Raw genomic sequence first — 20,530 nt, 5'->3', positions numbered from 1 at the left:
TGCCTGCCGCGCGAAATGTAAAATATTTAAAATTTTGTCATATCGCTATCGCCATCGTAAGATCGAAATATTGTAAGTCGGACCGTCGTAAGTCAGGGATTACCTGTACTCTAAACGCGCGTTTTTAAATGTGCAGGGAAAAACTGGACAAGGAGAAAATCCACGTGAGACACGGGGAGACACGCAAACTCCACATACAGTGAGGGAAAAAAGTATTTGATCCCCTGCTGATTTTGTACGTTTGCCCACTGACAAAGAAATGGTCAGTCTATAATTTTAATGGTAGGTTTATTTGAATAGTGAGAGACAGATTAACAACAACAAAATCTAGAAAAACGCAAGTCAAAAATGTTATAAATTGATTTGCATTTTAATGAGAGAAATAAGTATTTGACCCCCTCTCAAACAGAAAGATTTCTGGCTCCCAGGTGTCTTTTATACAGGTAACGAGCTGAGATTAGGAGCACACTCTTAAAGGGAGTGCTCCTAACCTGTATAAAAGACAACTGTTCACAGAAGCAATCAATCAATCAGATTCCAAACTCTCCACCATGGCCAAGACCAAAGAGCTCTCCAAGGATGTCAGGGACAAGATTGTAGACCTGCACAAGGCTGGAATGGGCTACAAGACCATCACCAAGCAGCTTGGTGCGAAGGTGACAACAGTTGGTACGATCATTCGCAAATGGAAGAAACACAAAATAACTGTCAATCTCGCTCGGCCTGGGGCTCCATGCAAGATCTCACCTCGTGGAGTTGCAATGATCATGAGAACGGTGAGGAATCAGCCCAAAACTACACGGGAGGATCTTGTCAATGATCTCAAGGCAGCTGGGACCATAGTCACCAAGGAAACAGTTGGTAACACACTACGCCGGGAATGACTGAAATCCTGCAGCGCCCGCAAGCTCCCCCTGCTCAAGAAAGCACATATACATGCCCGTCTGAAGTTTGCCAATGAACATCTGAATGATTCAGAGGACAACTGGATGAAAGTGGTGTGGTCAGATGAGACCAAAATGGAGCTCTTTGGCATCAACTCAACTCGCCGTGTTTGGAGGAGGAGGAATGCTGCCTATGACCCTAAGAACACCATCCCCACCGTCAAACATGGAGGTGGAAACATTATGCTTTGGGGGTGTTTTTCTGCTAAGGGGACAGGACAACTTCACCGCATCAAAAGGACGATGGACGGGGCTATGTGTAACGGGTTCCGGAGACACTTGTAGAGGTAACTTCTTTATTACGATCCAACACTCCAACACTCCAACAGTCCATCTACTCTGTTACAGCCTAGGTACACAGCCTAGGTACACAGCCTAGATACACTACTCTGGCTACGCTCTGGAACTCGCCCTCACAAGGACGTAGAGCCGGGAGTTCCAGAGTCCCACCACTCGCTCTCACAGCATCCCAGGGTCCTCAGATGGCTGGTCTTGGGTCTTGGGTCTTGAGCTACGACTGGCCCTGATCGTCCAGGGAGCTCCCCTTTTATGCCTAGTCCCCAACGAGGGGTGGGGCCGTGTGCGCCCCCAGATATCCCACAGAGCACACACAGCCCCCCCCCCCCCGTTGGTGGCGCCAAGCGGCTTAAGCGCCTGGGCCACCTGGGAACCCAACGCCTGATGCCAAGAGGCTTAAGCGCCTGGCCCGCCCAGGGTCCCAGAGCCCCCAGCAGCCCCTCCCTTCTTATGTCACTACATATGTATCGTCAAATCTTGGGTGAGAACCTTCCCTCAACCAGGGCATTGATAATGGTTTGTGGATGGGTATTCCAGCATGACAATGACCCAAAACACACGGCCAAGGCAACAAAGGAGTGGCTCAAGAAGAAGCACATTAAGGTCCTGGAGTGGCCTAGCCAGTCTCCAAACCTTAATCCCATAGAAAATCTGTAGAAGGAGCTGAAGGTTCGAGTTGCCAAACGTCAGCCTCGAAACCTTAATGACTTGGAGAAGATCTGCAAAGAGGAGTGGGACAAAATCCCTCCTGAGATGTGTGCAAACCTGGTGGCCAACTACAAGAAACGTCTGATCTCTGTGATTGCCAACAAGGGTTTTGCCACCAAGTACTAAGTCATGATTTTCAGAGGGGTCAAATACTTATTTCCCTCATTAAAATGCAAATCAATTTATAACATTTTTGACATGCGTTTTTCTGGATTTTGTTGTTGTTATTCTGTCTCTCACTGTTCAAATAAACCTACCATTAAAATTATAGACTGATCATTTCTTTGTGAGTGGGCAAACGTACAAAATTAGCAGGGGATTAAATACTTTTTTCCCTCTCTGTATACAGCAGCAGGCGTCAGCGTCGGGATCGAACCCACGTCCTCCTGCATACCAGGCAAGGGAGTTGACATCTCCTAGCCACCGTGGTGCCTGCCGCTCGCTACGTCGGAGGAAACCAAGAAACAGCGCGCCTCTTGACGAGGACATCCACGCACATTTTTTACCCCGAACCGTAGAAAGAACCATCCCACAGCTCACCCAGTAGCTGCCACGTGTACTCGGTGGCACCACCGGTGCGCTTCTCATACTGGAGTGTTCACAGCGGACGCAAGGGGCGATGGCAAGCGAGGGTCACGGGAAGTGACCGGTGGTGGCTTGTGCACGTGGCCTCTAATCCAGCACCATGGAGGCGAGGGGGTTTTGGTGGATCACCGCACAAACGTGAAGTTCGCTTTTCTTCGTGGGGGCGTCGAGATGCCGTCACCCCATGGCTCGCCATCTGCTTCCATCTGTACGGGGGGTGGGGTACAGTGTTGCACCGGTTTCCTCTGATTTGTATAAAAAACAACTCATCATTGATTGGCTGAGAACATCTCAAAATGAAAACCCAATGCAGCAGGATCCTGCTACGACTGAGCGTTGCTCACCAGCATAAATCGGTTAAACGTTAAATATATTGGTGTATGACCCGATTATATGAACCGGTCCTGGGCATCGCCAATGTCTACTCAGCCTCAAATGAGCACCTGGTGCGGGCAGGCATTGTGCGCCATGACAGCCTTCATAGGTGCTCAATAACAGCACTTGCCCCAACAGCCTGTTGAGGCTATACAGGGAACTTTTGTTTTTGTACGGTATTTCAGCGATTTGATTCACGGCTAACATCAGTGGCGAGTAGCTACGGAACCTGTAATTGTTCCGCCCCAACCCATATTCACTCAAGTTCAATCCCACGCCCGCATGCGCAGGCCGTGAGGTCACTGTACATTTGGCTGGACTACTGTGGCCTTGCCTAAAACATCAATTGTGAACGTAATTGACTAGGGTTGTGAAGTATGGTCAAACAATCTCTGCGGGTAAACCAGAACGAGGCGCCCTTCACCAAACACCAGCGTGACAATCGGTGTACATGTGTAGTGACATAGAATTAGCTATGTAGCAGCATAGCGCTGGCTGCTGGCGGGGAGGGAGATCTGCAGCTTACAGCAGCCCTGACGGCAACAGGCCACGTGATACACCAGAGGGGAAAGGTCACGGAAGGGACTCACCAGGAACCCTAGGATAGGTTCTAGAAAGGGGGCGTGGCCGGGGGCAGAGTCAGGCCACGCTGACGGTATAAGAGGAGCCCCGAGAGGTGACCTCGGGGCTGTCGTTTGGAGTGGGGTCCCTGTCGTGCTGCTGCTGGAGTCTTCACCGTTCTTCTCGTCGTCTCCGTCTTCACCATCTCAGCGTCGCCAGTCAGGCAGTCTACCGGCTGTCCTGACTGGGAACTGTAGTCGACTGTAGACGGATTATTTGGAAGTGTTACCCGTTGGTGCGTGTTAATAAACAGTGCCTCCAACTCTTCGTGTCTCCGATTCAGCCATGCGACGTGTACTTTGACATTCTTATAGCCAAGCCTCCTCGAGTTTCAAAACTTTTTCACGAGGGTCCTGCTAGAATGCCATGTTTAGCTGTATGTATGTTGAACTTCCTTCGTACTGTACGTAGCCAACCGTGCTAATCGGAGGTGCGGGGGAAGGACAACAAACTAAACATAAAAAAACTTGATTTGAAGCTTTCGTGACTGCAGGAATTCCTCTTTGGTTCTTTCGTGAAAGTCACGTAAAAAGAAATAAAATAATAATAGAATACGTTTCGATTGCAACACAAGCAATCGTCATCAGGTAGAACTAAATTTTAGAGAGATAAAACACAGACACGGAGACACACAGACACACAAGCAGAGAGAGACAACACAAAGACACAAAGAGACACACAACATAGACACACAGAGACCCAATGCCTCTGTGTCGTGGCCTTAAATAGAGAGAGGGGAGTGCGGCAGAGAGAGAGGTGGGTCTGCTGGAGCAGAACAATTAGCATGTAAATGGGAGATCTTGATTTGAAGCTTTCGTGACTACAGGAATCCATACTCTTTGGTTCTTTCGGTAAAGTCACGTAGAAAGAAATAAAATAATAATAGAATACGACGTTTTGATTGCAACACAACCAATCATCATCAGGTACGAGTAATGAGAGAGCTGTGTGGAAATCCACCCCGCGGTGGCAGGGGGAGAAAGATCCAGCAAGTCTGGTACATTATTTTTCTTTCTCTCCCCCTGCCACCGCAGAGTGAATTTCCACACAGCTCTCTCATTGACATGCACATTTTATCTGTTCCAGCAGCCCCACCTCTCTCTCTGCCCCCCCCCATCCCTCTCTCTATTTAAGGCCACGACACAGAGGCATTGGGTCTGTGTGTCTATATTGTCTCTGTCTGTGTGGTCTCTCTCTGTGTCTCCGTGTCTTGTCTCTCTCTCAAATTTAGTTCTACCTGATGACGATTGCTTGTGTTGCAATCGAAACGTCGTATTATATTACTTAATTAACTTTCTTTCTACGTGACTTTACCGAAAGAACCAAAGAGTAAACAAAACGCAGTTCAAAAAGAAATGTTTTCAATGGAGACTGGCAAACAACATTTACGAGAGGATGGCTTCGTGTGGGTGCAAACCGGAGAAGCCCCACCACGCGTAGGAGGGGTGACACCAAAGCTCTGTACAGACGCATTTAATAATCCATTGCTGTGCCTCCATCTCATGGCCACCTCCCAGCCAGCCCCAAACCCTCCTGAACCCATCTCCAATTCAAGAGCCAACCAGGCTCAACTCTGCTGTCACTTCAACCGCGCTTCTCTCTCTCCGGAGTAAAAGAACTGTGACCGCTACAAATTGAAAATTATTCTTGGTTTGTCTGTCTAGCTTTGAGAATTCACGCAAAAACATTGGTTTAACAGCCATTCCTCAGGTGTTTCCTTGTCTTACACAGGGTGATGCACTGCTTTCTGAGAGAATGTCTAATGGACATATCTTCAGCCCCGTGCCACGGTGCCAACAGCACAGAAGAGAACTGGTAGGAAAAAAACTCAAAAAAAGACCGATGTACAAAAATAAACCAGACGTGTTCCTGGTCTGTTTATTCGTGTGCACCTGCACACACAACTGCACAAACACCTGCACACACCTGCACGGCGGCTGAGAGTGTAATATTGGTGGCGTTGCCTGGCGAGGCCGTAAACCTTGGAGGCGTAGGTTCAATACCCAGCCGCCGATCCCCATGCTCCCCTCCAGCGAGACAAGAAATATTTAACCAACCCTGGTTTGGGGTTGACTAGAATCCCCAACATTATCGATATCTATCATCCCCAAAGCTGAATTTTAGCCGAGTCTGTGTGCGTAGGCGACCTGGTAAAAAATGTGCACACCCATCACACCACGTCCAATAACTAACTCCTATGGCTGTGGCTACTGTAGTTAGGTGCCAACATACTCCAGGCTTCCAGTGACCCGAAAAACATTCAGTGAGAAATTAAGCCACCACCACCATCATCATCGTCATCACAATCATTCGAACATGGTCGATAAAGTGTATTCCACTTTGTGGGAAGTCAGCCAGTTATCTCACGCCGGCTCGAGCTTACCACAGGAATGTGTAATTTCCGCCATTAGCTCAGGGCCGCCCAATAGAGATGTTTGCCCCCAATGTTCGTAAGAGCAGGAAGACTCTCTTGACAAGTGATGGCAAGGATCAAGACTCTTCAGGGAGGTCCTGGGTTGGGATGTTTGGCTACATTTCACAGCCTCTCCACACAAACGCGGACTGAGCCACAGCTCTTCCAACTCCAGTACTTAAACTTCTGTGCAATTTGCTCTCCATGGCCACCACTCCTTTCCCATGGACACCACACGCCTGATGACGTTTGACGTACCTCGTCTACCGCCACATCAAGCGGAACCAGCACGTGGCGAACTCGGGGGACGGGTGGTTTTCCACTGGATATTTCCCGAGCCGGCAAAATAGTGATACGTCGACATACATCATGAGACATCCGAATCTGGCTTGGGGTCAAGCAGGGCCAGGGCTAATGACACATTCGTAGTGACGCCAGTACGCTCTGAGGACAGGCATCACCGCGTCACCTACATGCGTCTCCGCTCATTCATCACTTGTGTTGTTAGCTTCTGCAGTGGAAAATCAAGCCGGTGCCTCCTGACCTGCACCGGTCTGGCTCAGTTTGGCCTCTGGCGTGGCTCGGATGTGTCAGTGGACAAACAGTGAGAGGTGCTGAATAAGGCCCTGAATCTTTTGCATTAATTCTGTAAATCTGACCAGGCCGTCCAGCAATATGCTCAACAAATGTAATCAGTAATCAGACATCGGCGACCTGGAATCAGTAACTGGTGGATCGTGACTGGTAATCGCTAATGAGAAGCGCTGCCGTTTCTCGAGGATGTCCAGTTCGGGGGGGGGTCTGGCAGGGAGGGTGCCACTCAGGTGCCCAGTGCATATTTACAAGTGCACAATCGTTTTGTGCTATTTACAAGCTCAGCTCTGGGGGGTGGGGAGGGGATGTAGGGGAGAGCCATGAGGAGGAATTGTGGGAGGAGCAAGGAAGCGTTTGGGTGAACAGAGACGAGGAAAAGATGGGAGGAGCGACAGGGGGAGAACGCGGGAAGCATTCGGATGCAGAAGGAGGTGAAGCGAGGTGAAATAAGATAGGTTATGGGAGGCAGGAAGTGAGACAGGGGGAGAGGTTAGGGGAGGCAGAAGGAGGTTAGGTGAGGCCACGTGAGATAGGGGGAGGTTAGTGGAGGCAATAGAAGCAGAGAGCGGTGGGGAGGCCCGGCACCCATTAAAGAATCTCAGCCAAAATCATCGTGGTGATGCACACCCATCCAATAACCGTAGAAACGCCCAGCAACCGTCTTCCATCGCACCCCGGTGGGTTTGGGAGGGAGTGTTCCCGAACGAACCCCTTGTTGGGACTCTCCGGAGTCCCCTCTTGCCCCCATCATGATGGTTTCGCCATTCTTCTCAGAGTTGATGGGTGCCACGGGGGTCAGGGGTCGCAGTTTGGCAATGCTGGCCCACCGGGGTTGGCGACGAGAGCGTGATGACCTCTGCTCACAGTTCGAGGTCACAAGTCGGACCACAGCACGGCGCGCTTGGCCTTGTCGACGCTCAGGATGTACTCCCCCGAAGGGCTCCACGCCACTGCATTTACCGCCGCACTGGCAGATACGCACATGGACATGTTACCATGCACAAACGCAAAGATACATACACACCCACGTGCGTGCACACACCAAGACACACACAATAACAACCGCTATTCGCTGCTAAGTGGCGGTAACGCCACCATGGCGTATGTGCCAGGCTATGTGCACGTTAAGGGCACGTGAAGTGTCAAACGCCCGCTGGCTCCTGCCAGCACCTGGGTCTGCCCCAGGTGCCATGGGTCAACTGACTGAGATGACTGGCCGATGCACCACCTGTGCCCCCTACTGTGCCAACTTGTTGTGTTTTAGCCACCCGGCGCGCTGCTCGTTGTTGTGAGTGTCACTCCTCTGCCCTCCGCTGTTGTTGGAGGGTGACTGCCTCTAACTGCCTCCTCCATAGAGGTCGATCTCGACACTGCTGGTACCAGTCATCGTAATGTCCACTAAGCTCCACGTCCTCCTGTACCACATCACTCCATGCCCGTTTAGCCCCCTCTATCCGGCTGAATAAAAGCTGTTTAGGCATCCGGTGGCTGGACATGCGGGCTACATGACCAAGCCAACGCAGCCTTGCCTGCCAGAGAAGCTCATCAATGGGACTTTGTCCAGAAACACACACACAGACACACATGGACACGTTACCATGCACACATGCACGTACGCATGCATACATACATACACACCCACGCGCGCACACACACACAAACAGGCAAAGATCCCCAGTATAGCCCTGTTGCGGCAAGCGCTGTTAGCGAGCACCTATGAAGGCAGGCAAGGCACACAAGGGGGTGGGTGGCCAACACCACGCCCGGCCGTCTATGTCTCCACAGTGGCGATGTTTACACACCGCACCAGGTACTCATTTGAGGCCGAGTCGGTCTAGGGGACGCCCAGGACCGGTTCAGATAATCGTCACTGGTGTTGACCATGAGCGGGAATCAATCAGGTTCAAAGTGCAGCATGCTATCCGCTACACTACCGTTCCCCACACGCATGTAGACATACAAATACATACAAATGCTCGCACGCGCACGAAAGCACAGAGGCTAGGAGAGGAGCTAGGACGGTGGCAGGAGCTGCCTGTGGTGCCGGGGCGGTGGCCGGCACTACCTGTGGTGCCGAGGCGGTGGGCGGTGCTACCTGTGGTGCCGGGGCGGTGGGCGGCGCTACCTGTGGTGCCGGAGCGGTGGGCGGCGCTACCTGTGGTGCCGGGGCGGTGGGCGGCGCTACCTGTGGTGCCGGGGCGGTGGGCGGCGCTACCTGTGGTGCCGGGGCGGTGGGCGGCGCTACCTGTGGTGCCGGAGCGGTGGGCGGTGCTACCTGTGGTGCCGGGGCGGTGGGCGGCACTACCTGTGGTGCCGGGGCGGTGGCCGGCGCTACCTGTGGTGCCGGGGCGGTGGGCGGTGCTACCTGTGGTGCCGGGGCGGTGGGCGGCGCTACCTGTGGTGCCGGAGCGGTGGGCGGCGCTACCTGTGGTGCCGGGGCGGTGGGCGGAGCTACCTGTGGTGCCGGAGCGGTGGGCGGCGCTACCTGTGGTGCCGGGGCAGTGGGCGGCACTACCTGTGGTGCCGGAGCGGTGGGCGGCGCTACCTGTGGTGCCGGGGCGGTGGCCGGCACTACCTGTGGTGCCGGGGCAGTGGGCGGCGCTACCTGTGGTGCCGGGGCGGTGGGCGGTGCTACCTGTGGTGCCGGGGCGGTGGCCGGCACTACCTGTGGTGTCGGGGCGGTGGGCGGCGCTACCTGTGGTGCCGGGGCGGTGGCCGGCACTACCTGTGGTGCCGGGGCGGTGGGCGGCGCTACCTGTGGTGCCGGGGCGGTGGCCGGCACTACCTGTGGTGCCGGGGCAGTGGGCGGCGCTACCTGTGGTGCCGGAGCGGTGGGCGGCGCTACCTGTGGTGCCGGGGCGGTGGGCGGCGCTACCTGTGGTGCCGGAGCGGTGGGCGGTGCTACCTGTGGTGCCGGGGCAGTGGGCGGCACTACCTGTGGTGCCGGAGCGGTGGGCGGCGCTACCTGTGGTGCCGGGGCGGTGGCCGGCACTACCTGTGGTGCCGGGGCGGTGGGCGGCGCTACCTGTGGTGCCGGGAGAGAGAGCGCTCCACGTGCCCCGTGGCGGCGTTCCACACAAACAGCGTCCCGTCAGCCGAGCCGGCCGTCACGTACTGTCCATCCGGGCTGAGGAGAGCAACAGCGCAGCGGTGCGTTAGGGCGGTTTACACTCACACACAGCAACAGAGTGAAACAGCAACACAGTGACACAGCAACAGCAGTGTTGTGTTAGTGCAGTGTAAACACAAATAACGAGCACAACATGGTGGCAAGTGCCACCAACACCACCACTAACCATGACCATTACTACCAGCCTCCACCGCCACTAAGTGGCGGTGACGTCACCACAGTACCTGTGCCAGACAATGTGCACTTTAAGGACATGTGAAGTTTCGAATGCTCGCTAGCAGGTCATGGGACAGACCCAGATGCCATTGGTTGACTGAGATGACTGGCCGATGCACCAACTGTGCCCCCTACTGTGCCAACTTGCTGCGTTTTCCTGATTCCCACCACCACCCATCTCAAAATAATCATCTCATCAAAATGCTATATCACAGAGCTCATGGCATTTCTGACCAACACCACCTGGCCAGTGAATTAAGACATGTACATCGGGCCCTCAGGATGAACGGATACTCTGACCGCACCATCCGCCAAGCTGTTTCTCCCACCATACAGAAACAGCCACTTGAAACTCCGATCAAAACTATCACGTTGCCATACATAGCAGGCGTGACCAAAAAGATCTACAAAATTCTAAACAAACATAAGATCCAAGTCCGATTCAGTACAGTACATAAAATCCATGATCTAATTCCATCTATGAAGGATGTCATTCCTGACTTGCAATACCCTGGAGTATATAAACTGAGTTGCAGCTGTGGTGATTGTTACATTGGGGAAACGAAACGTCATGTCTCTGATCGTGTTCGCGAGCACAAGTCAGATCTGAAACACGGCAAAATTGAATCTTCCGCCGTTGCCGATCATTGCTACAACGCTGTGGGCTCTCATGATATTGTCTTTTCCGAGACCAAGGTGCTCTGCAAACCCTCTGGCTACCATCAAAGGTTTGTACACGAAGCCATCCAGATATACAAACACAGAAATAATTTCCACCGTGATGATGGGTACAAACTGAGTAATCATTGGAAAGATGGTATTAACCATGCAAAAAAGATTTAACTACACATTTTTGGACCATCTTATTTGACAGGTACTATTCTACTTTACCGAGTGTTGACATCCCCAGCGTTTAACAGCACTCTCCTTTTTAGTATTTGGATTGTCAACCAACACTGGGTAAAAAACACATGTGCACCTGTCGTTCTCTTCTAGCATGTGCACCTGTTGTTCTCTTTTAGCCCCGCCCCCCCCCCCCCAATACGTTTCATTCATTGGCTACCACATTCAGATAAGCCCCTCCCCCCCTCCTCCCCCCTTAACTTGTATTTAAGAACTTGTATCTTGGAATTTTTGCCTCACTTGATACAGTAAATCTAGCTGTGATGGTCCCAACCTGATGACGGAGACTTGTGTTGCCTCCGAAACGTCGTGATTTATAATTTTATTTCTATTATTATTTCTATAATTTTTATTTTATTATTTCTTTTTACCTACGTGGCTTTACTGAAAAAACCTAAGAGTATTGCTGCGTTTTGGCCGCCCGGCGCTCCACTCGTTGTTGCTGTACCAGCATCATCACCAAACTGCTGTGGCCTCCACCACCACCAACACCACCAAAACTGGCACTAACAACATTACCACAAGTGACATTAAAACACCACCACCATCGACACTAAACCAAACTCTATTACAGCCACTACCTTCATCACTAACCGCCAAACAGACATGCACAAACATGCAAACAAGAAGGAACAACCACAGACTGACAGCCAGACAGGTGAACAGGCAGACAAAGTCAGACAGAAAGAAATGCACACAGTTAGATACTGTAGATACAAAGCCAGTTTAACACGTAGGCTTTCGCGACCAATATCATCCATAATAAAGAAAATGTGGGTTTGATCCAGCCTGATGACGCCGGTTGTAATTACTGGTGACATGTCATACTCAGATTGTAAATGTTGTGGATTTGCTCTCCAACACACTGGCGTGCTATTCGAGTAGTGAACTGGCATGTTCTGTTTACGTGACAAACCTTATTATTGGCTGTTGGGTGGTGGCGGGTTTAACGACATTTATATTCAAGCGATCTAACCCAAAAAAAAAACCTGTATTATGGAGATACAAAGCCACGTGAAAGAACGACAGCTAGACAAATACACTGCAGAGACACATGGCACACAGACACATGCCAGACAAGTGATTTGCATCACCTGAAGACAGCTCTCGTCCAGTCCGCTCCACACTTGAAGCCCTCCGCCCTGTAATGACACAAACTCGGCTGTTCAAAAATTCAACAGAGCAGGCAGAAGGACTTATTTCGGATCGTACGTTGCCAACCACACTAATTGGAGGTGTGGGGGAAGGACACCAAACTAAACACAAAAAAATGTTCTAAAGATATGAGTTTTCAATTTATATTTAAAAGTGCATAGCTCCAGTGGCTTCCTAACATGACAATACGGTCAATACATATTAAGCTGTAAAAAGTGACGAGACACACAAAAAGCACGCGATTATCGAGTGGAATCGAATAGCAACTCCCGATTCCAAGTGAAAGATCGCAGAGTGAGGAGTGGCGACAACGCGGATGCGGGGGCGAGCGCGCACGTGAGAGAGATGCGCGTGCTGTTGGTGCGCAGCTCGGTGATGCGGAGCGAGTCGTCCCGCGAGCAGCTCAACAGCTCCGTCCGCTCTGCGTTCAGGTCCAGCGACGTGACGCGCCCCAGCAGCTCCAGCTCCGTGCGCACAGACTCCGAGCTGTTGTACAAGCATGTTTTCACACGTATTAACATGCACGCAAAGATCCCCCGTGTCACCTATACAGACGATTTGAGCAAGTGCTGTTTACGAGCACCTACTGAGGCTGACAAGATAAGACGCATTTGCTGTTGCTAATGATAATAATTAGTAATTAAGGGGACTATTGATGGTGAGGATGCCGATCACGCTCTTAGCTTCTGCCTGCGAAGATACCTACCCTATGCTGTTGATGCTGCTGCTCACGTTTGATGATTTATTTAAACCGACCAAAAACCACCGGCATTTTTGTAACTAAACGGCGATGATGTTATCTCGGCGCTTGTGTTACGCTAGGTGCACTTTGAGGCCACGTGAAGTGTCTGAAGGCTCGCTCGCAGCGGGTCATGGGACAGACCCAGGTGCCATGGGTTGACTGAGATGACTGGCCGATGCACCAACTTTGCTCCCTACTGTGCCAACTTGCTGCGTTTTAGCCGCCCGCCACTCCGCTCATTGTTGTGAACATCACTCTTCTGCCCTCCCCTGTTGCTGGAGGGTGACTGCCTCCAACTGCTCAATAGCGTCCTTCATGAGACTTCTCCATCGAGGCCAATTTTTACACCACTGGCACCAGTCATTGGCAAATCCATTCAGCTCCACATCCTTCTGTATCACATCAGTCCTTCTCTTCTCTAGCCCGTACCGTGGCCGTTTAGCCCCCTCTATGGGGCCAAACAGAAGTTGTTTGACCATGCGGTGGCTGGCCATGCGGGCTACGTGTTGCAGCCAATGCAGCCTCGCTCATCGGAGGAGTTCACCAATGGAACTCTGTCCAGATCTTTCAAGGATTTGTGAGCTGACACAATCTAGTTCGGCTAAACCCAGGATGGATCGTAGCAAGGGCATAACTGTGGCTGAGAAGACCCAAATCTTCGTATTGAATGACAGGCCACGTAGCTTCCACACAGCGTTGCACAGCTGATGAACAGATCATGGCACATGAATTATTTGGAGTGAGACCTCTGCTGCTAAACCAGAGTTGGACATAAGCACATTGCCCGGATATGGAAACATCTCCACAACTGCCCCATCATTTATGGAGAGCTTAGGGGGTGGATGCCTGATGACAAAATAAACTAAGGCAGCTGCTTAGTTTTAGTTGGGCTGACGGTAAGACCCCACCTCTTATGGTCACACACCAGGTTCAGCAGTAGAGCCTCCAACTCCATCTCAGTGTGGTCTCTGGGGAGGTCTGGACTGTGTACTCAATGCAGTCATTGCAGCTGCATGAGCCACAGTCCTGAACCTCACCCATTTCACTGTACAGTCCAACAGATGTTCTTACTTGGACTCAGTGTGTACTCAATGCAGTCATTGCAGCTGCATGAGCCACAGTCCTGAACCTCACCCATTTCACTGTACAGTCCAACAGATGTTCTTACTTGGACTCAGTGTGCATCCATGATATTGTATGAATGTGCCAATGCTGCAAAAGTGTGTTGGTGATTACAAGCCCATTGGCTGCACAGAAGTCTAGCAGCCTCCTACCATTATTATTGAGCTGATCTGGTACATTCCTTCCAATCACTCCAACCCAGGTATCTGTGTCATGACCCATTCATGCGTTAAAATCACCCAACAAGATGACTATCCCGAGGAGAAACTTTAGCCAGCACCTGGGACAGGAAGTTTTAGAAGGCATCTGACTCATCGGCCTAGTCGGCATCCCTCCACTGATGTTCATCTGCGGCGAGCGAATAAGCAACCACCACCACCATTCCTCACCTCTCACCTCAACGCTCCCACACCCCCTTCACTGTTTTATTTAAAAGCAACGACACTCCCTGTTCATTTTTTATCAGTTTCCTGCCCTGAGAGGACTGTCCACCCCTCATGGTGACTGGAGCCAGAGTCAGTCCACCGGACCTCCTGAATATCACAGAGATCCAGGCGGTACCGGCCCACCTCCCGACAGAATGGCAGCCTTTTTCCTCATCAGTGGCCAACCGTGGTGGTTTCCTGTTTTTGGTGGAACCCTGAAGGCGGGGGGAGGGGGAGGCGGGGCTCAGTCTGGCTCTGACAAATGGGGTTTGGGCAGAAGGCATCATAAATGCTCGTCCCCCTGGGGTCCCCAGCAAAAGCTTAGTTGGGAGTTTCCGTGGGATTTGGTAGAAATGCCGCCAGGTAGGGGGGTTACTGACCCCCAATGTGCACACACACACAGATGCTGCTCCCTACAAGCCTGGATTTACGTCTATTTTCCACACACACTCACACCCTGTATACTCACACAGACACATGGAGCCTACACAGACTGTTGGGGAAAGTGCTGTTAGCGACCACCGATGAAGACTGGCACTGAGCACAAGGTGAATGGTGTGGCCAGGATCACACACTCCCAGTCACCTTTGACCCCTCTGCAACAACAGGACTCATTTGATGATCGAGTTGACCAAGGGGAGGCTAAGGACCATTTCAGATATTCGTTGTCCCCAATGCTGACCGTGAGCAGGAATCGAACTCGGGATATGGGGTTCGGAGCGCAGGGCTAGAACGACAGCGTGATGCGGCAAGCCGGAGCGGAGGGCGGCGCCATGCCAGCCTCTCGCGGCACCACTTCCCGCTCCTCACCGTGTGTCCCAGAAGCGGATCTTCTTGTCGTAGTGGCCGCTGATGACGCACTGCTCCGAGCACACGACGTCGTTACAGCTGGAGCCCGCAAAGATCGTACGAATGCCTGGAAATGCACACACACACATATGTACGCACACAAAGATAAAAATCCCCCATGTAGCCTTAACAGACTGTTGGGGCAAGTGCTGTTAGTGGGCACCTATGAAGGCCGGCATGGCACACGAGGGGGTGGATGGCCAACACCATGCCCAGCTGCCTTTGTCTCCCTGGTAGGTGAAGTTTACACACTGTACCAGGTACTCATTTCCAGCTGAGTCGATCTAGGGTTCAGATAATCACCAGTGATGTTGGTCATGAGCGGGAATCAAACTCGAGTCGTCGGGTTTGTAGCATAGCGTGCTAACCGCTACCCGACGCACACACACATAATTTTACACACACGCATGCACACACCATGCAAACGTACACACATATACATGTGTACATGTACACAGACACAACAAAAGCCGGTATTCACCACTAAGTGGCGATGTCACCACGGCACTTGTGCCATGCGATATGCAGTTTGAGGCCACATGAAGTGTCCAACACTCGCCGGCAGGTCATGGGACAGACCCAGGTGCCATGACTGGCAGATGCACCACCTGTGCCCCCTACTGTGCCAACTTGCTGCATTTTAGGCACCCAGCGCTCTGCTCGCTGTTATGAGCATCGCTCCTCATTCCTCCGCTGTTGCTGGAGAGCGACCGCCTCCAAATGCCCAGTAGCATCCTGCACGAGCCTCCTCCTCCACAGAGGCCGATCTTGTCACACCGCTGGTACCAGTAATCGGCAAGTCCACGCATCTCCACATCCCCTTCTGTACCACATCAGCCCATCTCTTCTCTACCCGTGCCGTGCCCGTTTAGAGTGCTCTATCCAGCCAAACAGAAGCTGCTTAGAGATGCAGCGGCTGGGCATGTGGGCTATGTGACTTAGCCCAATGCAGCCTCCCCTGCCGGAGAAGCTTACTGATGAGACTGTCCAAATCTTTCAAGGATTTGTAAGCTCCCCTCACACAATACAGCCTGGTTAAACCTAGAAAAGTGCTTAGTTTTGATGGGGCTAATGATAAGCCACCACACCTCTTAGTGGCATGGTCCAGGTTCAGCAGGAAAGCCTCCAACTCCTTCTCAGAGTGAGCAGCAATTACGAGATCAGCATTTATAACATGGTTGACCAATAGGAGCCATCTCTCGACTGCGCCCAGATGGAAAATCTTCTAGTAAAGCTATGGAAAGCTTCTCGACGGACATGATTGAAAAAGATGTAAAATAATGTAGGAACCAGAGGACATCCCTGTCACACCTCAAGGTGAACAGGGCATGGCTCTGACTCCTGACCATGCATGTTTTTCCCGAGCCTGCCCACCATCATGATGGTCCTTAATGATTGTGAATAAAGTCAGGGACCCCGGAAGTATGACGAAAACCCACAGCCCTGCTTTATTCATCGCATCACATGCCTATTGAAATTCCTTACACCTCTGCTGTAGCAGACAGATGGAGAATATGGCGGCCGTGCAAAACCACCCTGGCATGAAATCAAATTGGGGATCAGCAAGCCTCTCCTCAGCGTTCCTGGCAAGGGGGCGATTTGAATAATCTCTGCCAGAACCTTTCTCGGCACATTGAGGAGGGAGATGCCCCGGTCGTTGTTACAATCTGTACGGTCCCCCTGTTTAAAGAGCTGGAACACCAGAGCATCCTCCCGATCCTGTGCCACCCATCCTGTGTTCCAGACAGTTGTAATTAAGGGTACTTTGCAGAGAAACACCACCCTCCCTTTGCAGTTTGCCTGGCGCTTTCCTAGATCAATCTGTGTACTTCCTCAACAGATGGCACCCCAGGCAGTGACTCACATTGGGTAGCTGCTTCTTCCAATATTTGAGGCACTGCAGTCCCAGCAGATCTGTCCCCACCTTGCCCCAAGATGCTATATTAGTTGAGGGGTTTTCCCTCCCCCAAGGCCTCACAAAAATTATCTGTAAACCTGCAGACCTGTTTCTGGGGTTTAGAGATCAGATCACTGTTCTTTCCCTTGAGGATGGTGATAGGTGTGCCACTGCATGCTACATTTTTTATGGAATTAAACAGTGATCGGTGATCGTGAGAAACCGAGGCAGTTTCCTTTTCCTCACCAACCCGCAACCACCCCTCATCCTTGCAGCGCCGCGTGACTCTATGAAGTTCCAAGCAAAGGCTGCATTTTTGGACGTGGAATGTTGTTGACAATGAGTGTGATTCTGTAACTTTTTCTCAACCAGCTGAAACACCTCTGTCAGCCAGTGTCTCTAGCGAGGTTTGAACTGTACCAAAAGCAGCCATTTCAGCTGCATTAATAAAAGTCCTAAACCTCACACATTTGTCCTCGGCATCAGCAGGAGGAGTGGGGGACGATGCCAACCCCAGCGAAAAGCGATGATGAAATCCTAACTGGAAGCCCACCACCGTAGTGGCGGGCGCATCTTACAAGTGACAAGCCAATGGTCAGTGGGCAGATCAGCTCCACTGCAGGCAGACCTCGCCAAGTGCTCAAGATGCATTCCTGGAGAAGTGAGCGCTTATGAAATCGGAGCTAAAAGAAGTAATTAAACCATTGTGCATATGGGGATACATTCCTGAACAGCGTTATTTCTTTCTAATGAGCTATATTCGAGGGCTTCATTGAGGTATCGGTGAAAGTGCTAACAGATGGAAAATGTTATTTCATAAATAAAAAGACTAATGTATAAAATAACATCAGTTAGTATATTGTACTGTACACACAAGTTCATTCTACTGTACTCCTCCTACAAGGCAGCGGAAGGAGACGAGGTTGCAGAGAGGAGCAGCTGTGTTCACAATCCCGCTCATTCTCAGAATGAAGTTTCAGGACCTCTGTGTCCTTAAGTGATGCACTCAGTCTAAATTTCTGTGGTTGAGTTTTCTTTTAAGTGGGGCCTGAGGCTATCTTGGTCTCGCGAGCTCTTACCTGGCAAAACGTAACATAATAACATCTTACCTATAAAAGTCATTTTTTGTCTGTCCGTCAGTCCATCTGTCCGTCCGTCCGTCTGTCTGTCCGTCTATCTGTGGATGTGCACTTGCGAAGGATTTGGCTCGCAAACTGTGGGGTTTACATTAAAAAAATAGTAGCCGGGTACCACGCCGTAATCCCCGTGGTGAGCCAACGCTATTCCGTTTTCCCATCCGTAAACTTAAAACTAGATAAATTGACAATTTAGTGAGATTTCTCATTATTAAATTATTTCCTCACGCTGCTAAAGCTGCCCGGGGTTGCCCCTAGCAACACACACGCGACATCGGTGGAGGGGGGGATTTCTCATTCGTGTTCAAAATGCAAAAAAAGATACACACAACGCTGAGGTAAATTCATCAAAGTGTCATGTTCTGCCCCCCCCGCCCCAATATGTGTACTTACTACTATAGGTTGATAGGCAGCGCTTAAATAGTATTATTGTAGCGCGGGCAGGGGGATGGTGGGGGGTGGGGGATAGCGGCCCAGCCCCCAGCCTGCCAAGGTGCCGGTTGGTCAATCTAGGCGAGGACAGGGGCTCTGCATGGGACTAGGCCTCACCACGTCACTCTGTCAGGTGAGTACATTGTGCTTTCGAGTCGATATATACTGCTATGGAGTCAGCAAGTACTACTGTGGTGATAGCAGGTGCCACCAGTCAGGATGCACTGCTGTAGTGAAAGCAGGTACCAGCACTGTATGCACTGCTGTAATCATAGCAGGTACCACCAGTCAGTATGCACTGCTGTCATCATAGCAGGTACCACCAGTCAGTATGCACTGCTGTAATCATAGCAGGGACCACCACAGTATGCACTGCTCTAATCATAGCAGGTGCCACCACAGTCAGTATGCACTGCTGTTATCATAGCAGGCACAACTACAGTCAGTATGCACTGCTGTATTGAAACCAGGTACCACCGCAGTCAGTATGCACTGCTGTAATCATAGCAGATACCACCACAGTCAGCATGCACTGCTGTAGTGAAAGCAGGTACCACAACAGTCAGTATGCACTGCTGTAGTGAAAGCAGGTACCACCACAGTTGGCACTGCTGTAATTATAGCAGGCACCACCACTGTCAGTATGCACTGCTGTAATGAAAGCTGGTACCAGCACAGTATTAACTGCTTTAATCATAGCAGGTATCACCACAGTCAGTATGCACTGCTGGTATCATAGCAGGTACTACCAGTTAGTATGCACTGCTTTAATCATAGCAGGTACCACCAGTCAGCATGCACTGCTGTGATCATAGCAGGTACCACGACAGTCAATATGCACTGCTGTAATCATAGCAGGGACCACCACAGTATGCACTGCTGTGATCATAGCAGGTACCACCACAGTCAGTATGCACTGCTGTAATCATAGCAGGGACCACCACAGTATGCACTGCTGTAATCATAGCAGGTACCACCAGTCAGTTAGAACTGCTGTTATCATAGCAGGTACCACCACAGTCAGTATGCACTGCTGTTATCATAGCAGGTACCACCACAGTCAGTATGTACTGTTGTAATCATAGCAGGTACCACCACAGTCAGTATGCACTGCTGTAATCATAGCAGGCTCCACCACAGTATGCAGTGCTGTAATCATAGCAGGTACCACCACAGTCAGTATGCACTGCTGTTATCATAGCAGGTACCACCGACAGTCAGTCATAGCAGGTACCACCCACAGTCAGTATGCACTGCTGTAATCATAGCAGGGACCACCACAGTATGCACTGCTCTAATCATAGCAGGTGTCACCACAGTCAGTATGCACTGCTGTTATCATAGCAGGCACAACCACAGTCAGTATGCACTGCTGTATTGAAACCAGGTACCACCGCAGTCAGTATGCACTGCTGTAATCATAGCAGATACCACCACAGTCAGCATGCACTGCTGTAGTGAAAGCAGGTACCACAAGTCAGTATGCACTGCTGTAGTGAAAGCAGGTACCACCACAGTTGGCACTGCTGTAATTATAGCAGGCACCACCACTGTCAGTATGCACTGCTGTAATGAAAGCTGGTACCAGCACAGTATTAACTGCTTTAATCATAGCAGGTATCACCACAGTCAGTATGCACTGCTGGTATCATAGCAGGTACTACCACAGTCAGTATGCACTGCTTTAATCATAGCAGGTACCACCACAGTCAGCATGCACTGCCGTAATCATAGCAGGTGCCACCACAGTCAGTATGCACTGCTGTGATCATAGCAGGTACCACCACAGTCAGTATGCACTGCTGTAATCATAGCAGGGACCACGACAGTCAGTATGCACTGCTTTAATCATAGCAGGTACCACCACAGTCAGCATGCACTGCCGTAATCATAGCAGGTGTCACCACAGTCAGTATGCACTGCTGTGATCATAGCAGGTACCACCACAGTCAGTATGCACTGCTTTAATCATAGCAGGTACCACGA

General features: G+C 51.1%; 2 protein-coding genes across 4 annotated transcripts in view; both read right to left on the bottom strand.

Annotated features, from left to right (window-relative positions):
- Nucleotides 1–5,375: 5,375 nt before the first annotated feature.
- ATG16L1 (autophagy related 16 like 1) overlaps nt 5,376–20,530 on the bottom strand; it is a 42,161-nt gene continuing 27,006 nt past the window's right edge. For all 3 annotated transcript variants that reach the window (XM_078618057.1, XM_078618060.1, XM_078618059.1), the window contains 5 exons: nt 15,041–15,146; nt 12,278–12,427; nt 11,881–11,928; nt 9,563–9,664; nt 5,376–7,504 (listed from right to left, as the gene is read on the bottom strand). In XM_078618057.1, coding sequence (XP_078474183.1) covers nt 7,411–7,504; nt 9,563–9,664; nt 11,881–11,928; nt 12,278–12,427; nt 15,041–15,146 — 500 coding nt within the window. In that variant the 3' untranslated portion in view covers nt 5,376–7,410. The remainder of the gene's footprint in view (nt 7,505–9,562; nt 9,665–11,880; nt 11,929–12,277; nt 12,428–15,040; nt 15,147–20,530) is intronic.
- LOC144735716 (uncharacterized) lies at nt 7,526–9,557 on the bottom strand (the record flags this gene model as incomplete). The annotated part of the gene is made up of 1 exon (XM_078618218.1): nt 7,526–9,557. A coding segment is annotated over one exon (1,095 nt), but the record flags the coding sequence as incomplete, so codon positions are not given.

This window comes from Lampetra planeri, chromosome 56, assembly GCF_965212315.1.
Source record: "Lampetra planeri chromosome 56, kcLamPlan1.2.h2, whole genome shotgun sequence".
NCBI lineage: Eukaryota > Metazoa > Chordata > Hyperoartia > Petromyzontiformes > Petromyzontidae > Lampetra > Lampetra planeri.
The sequence above is the reverse complement of the archived record's forward strand: the minus strand, read 5'-3'. Positions and strand labels throughout refer to the sequence as shown.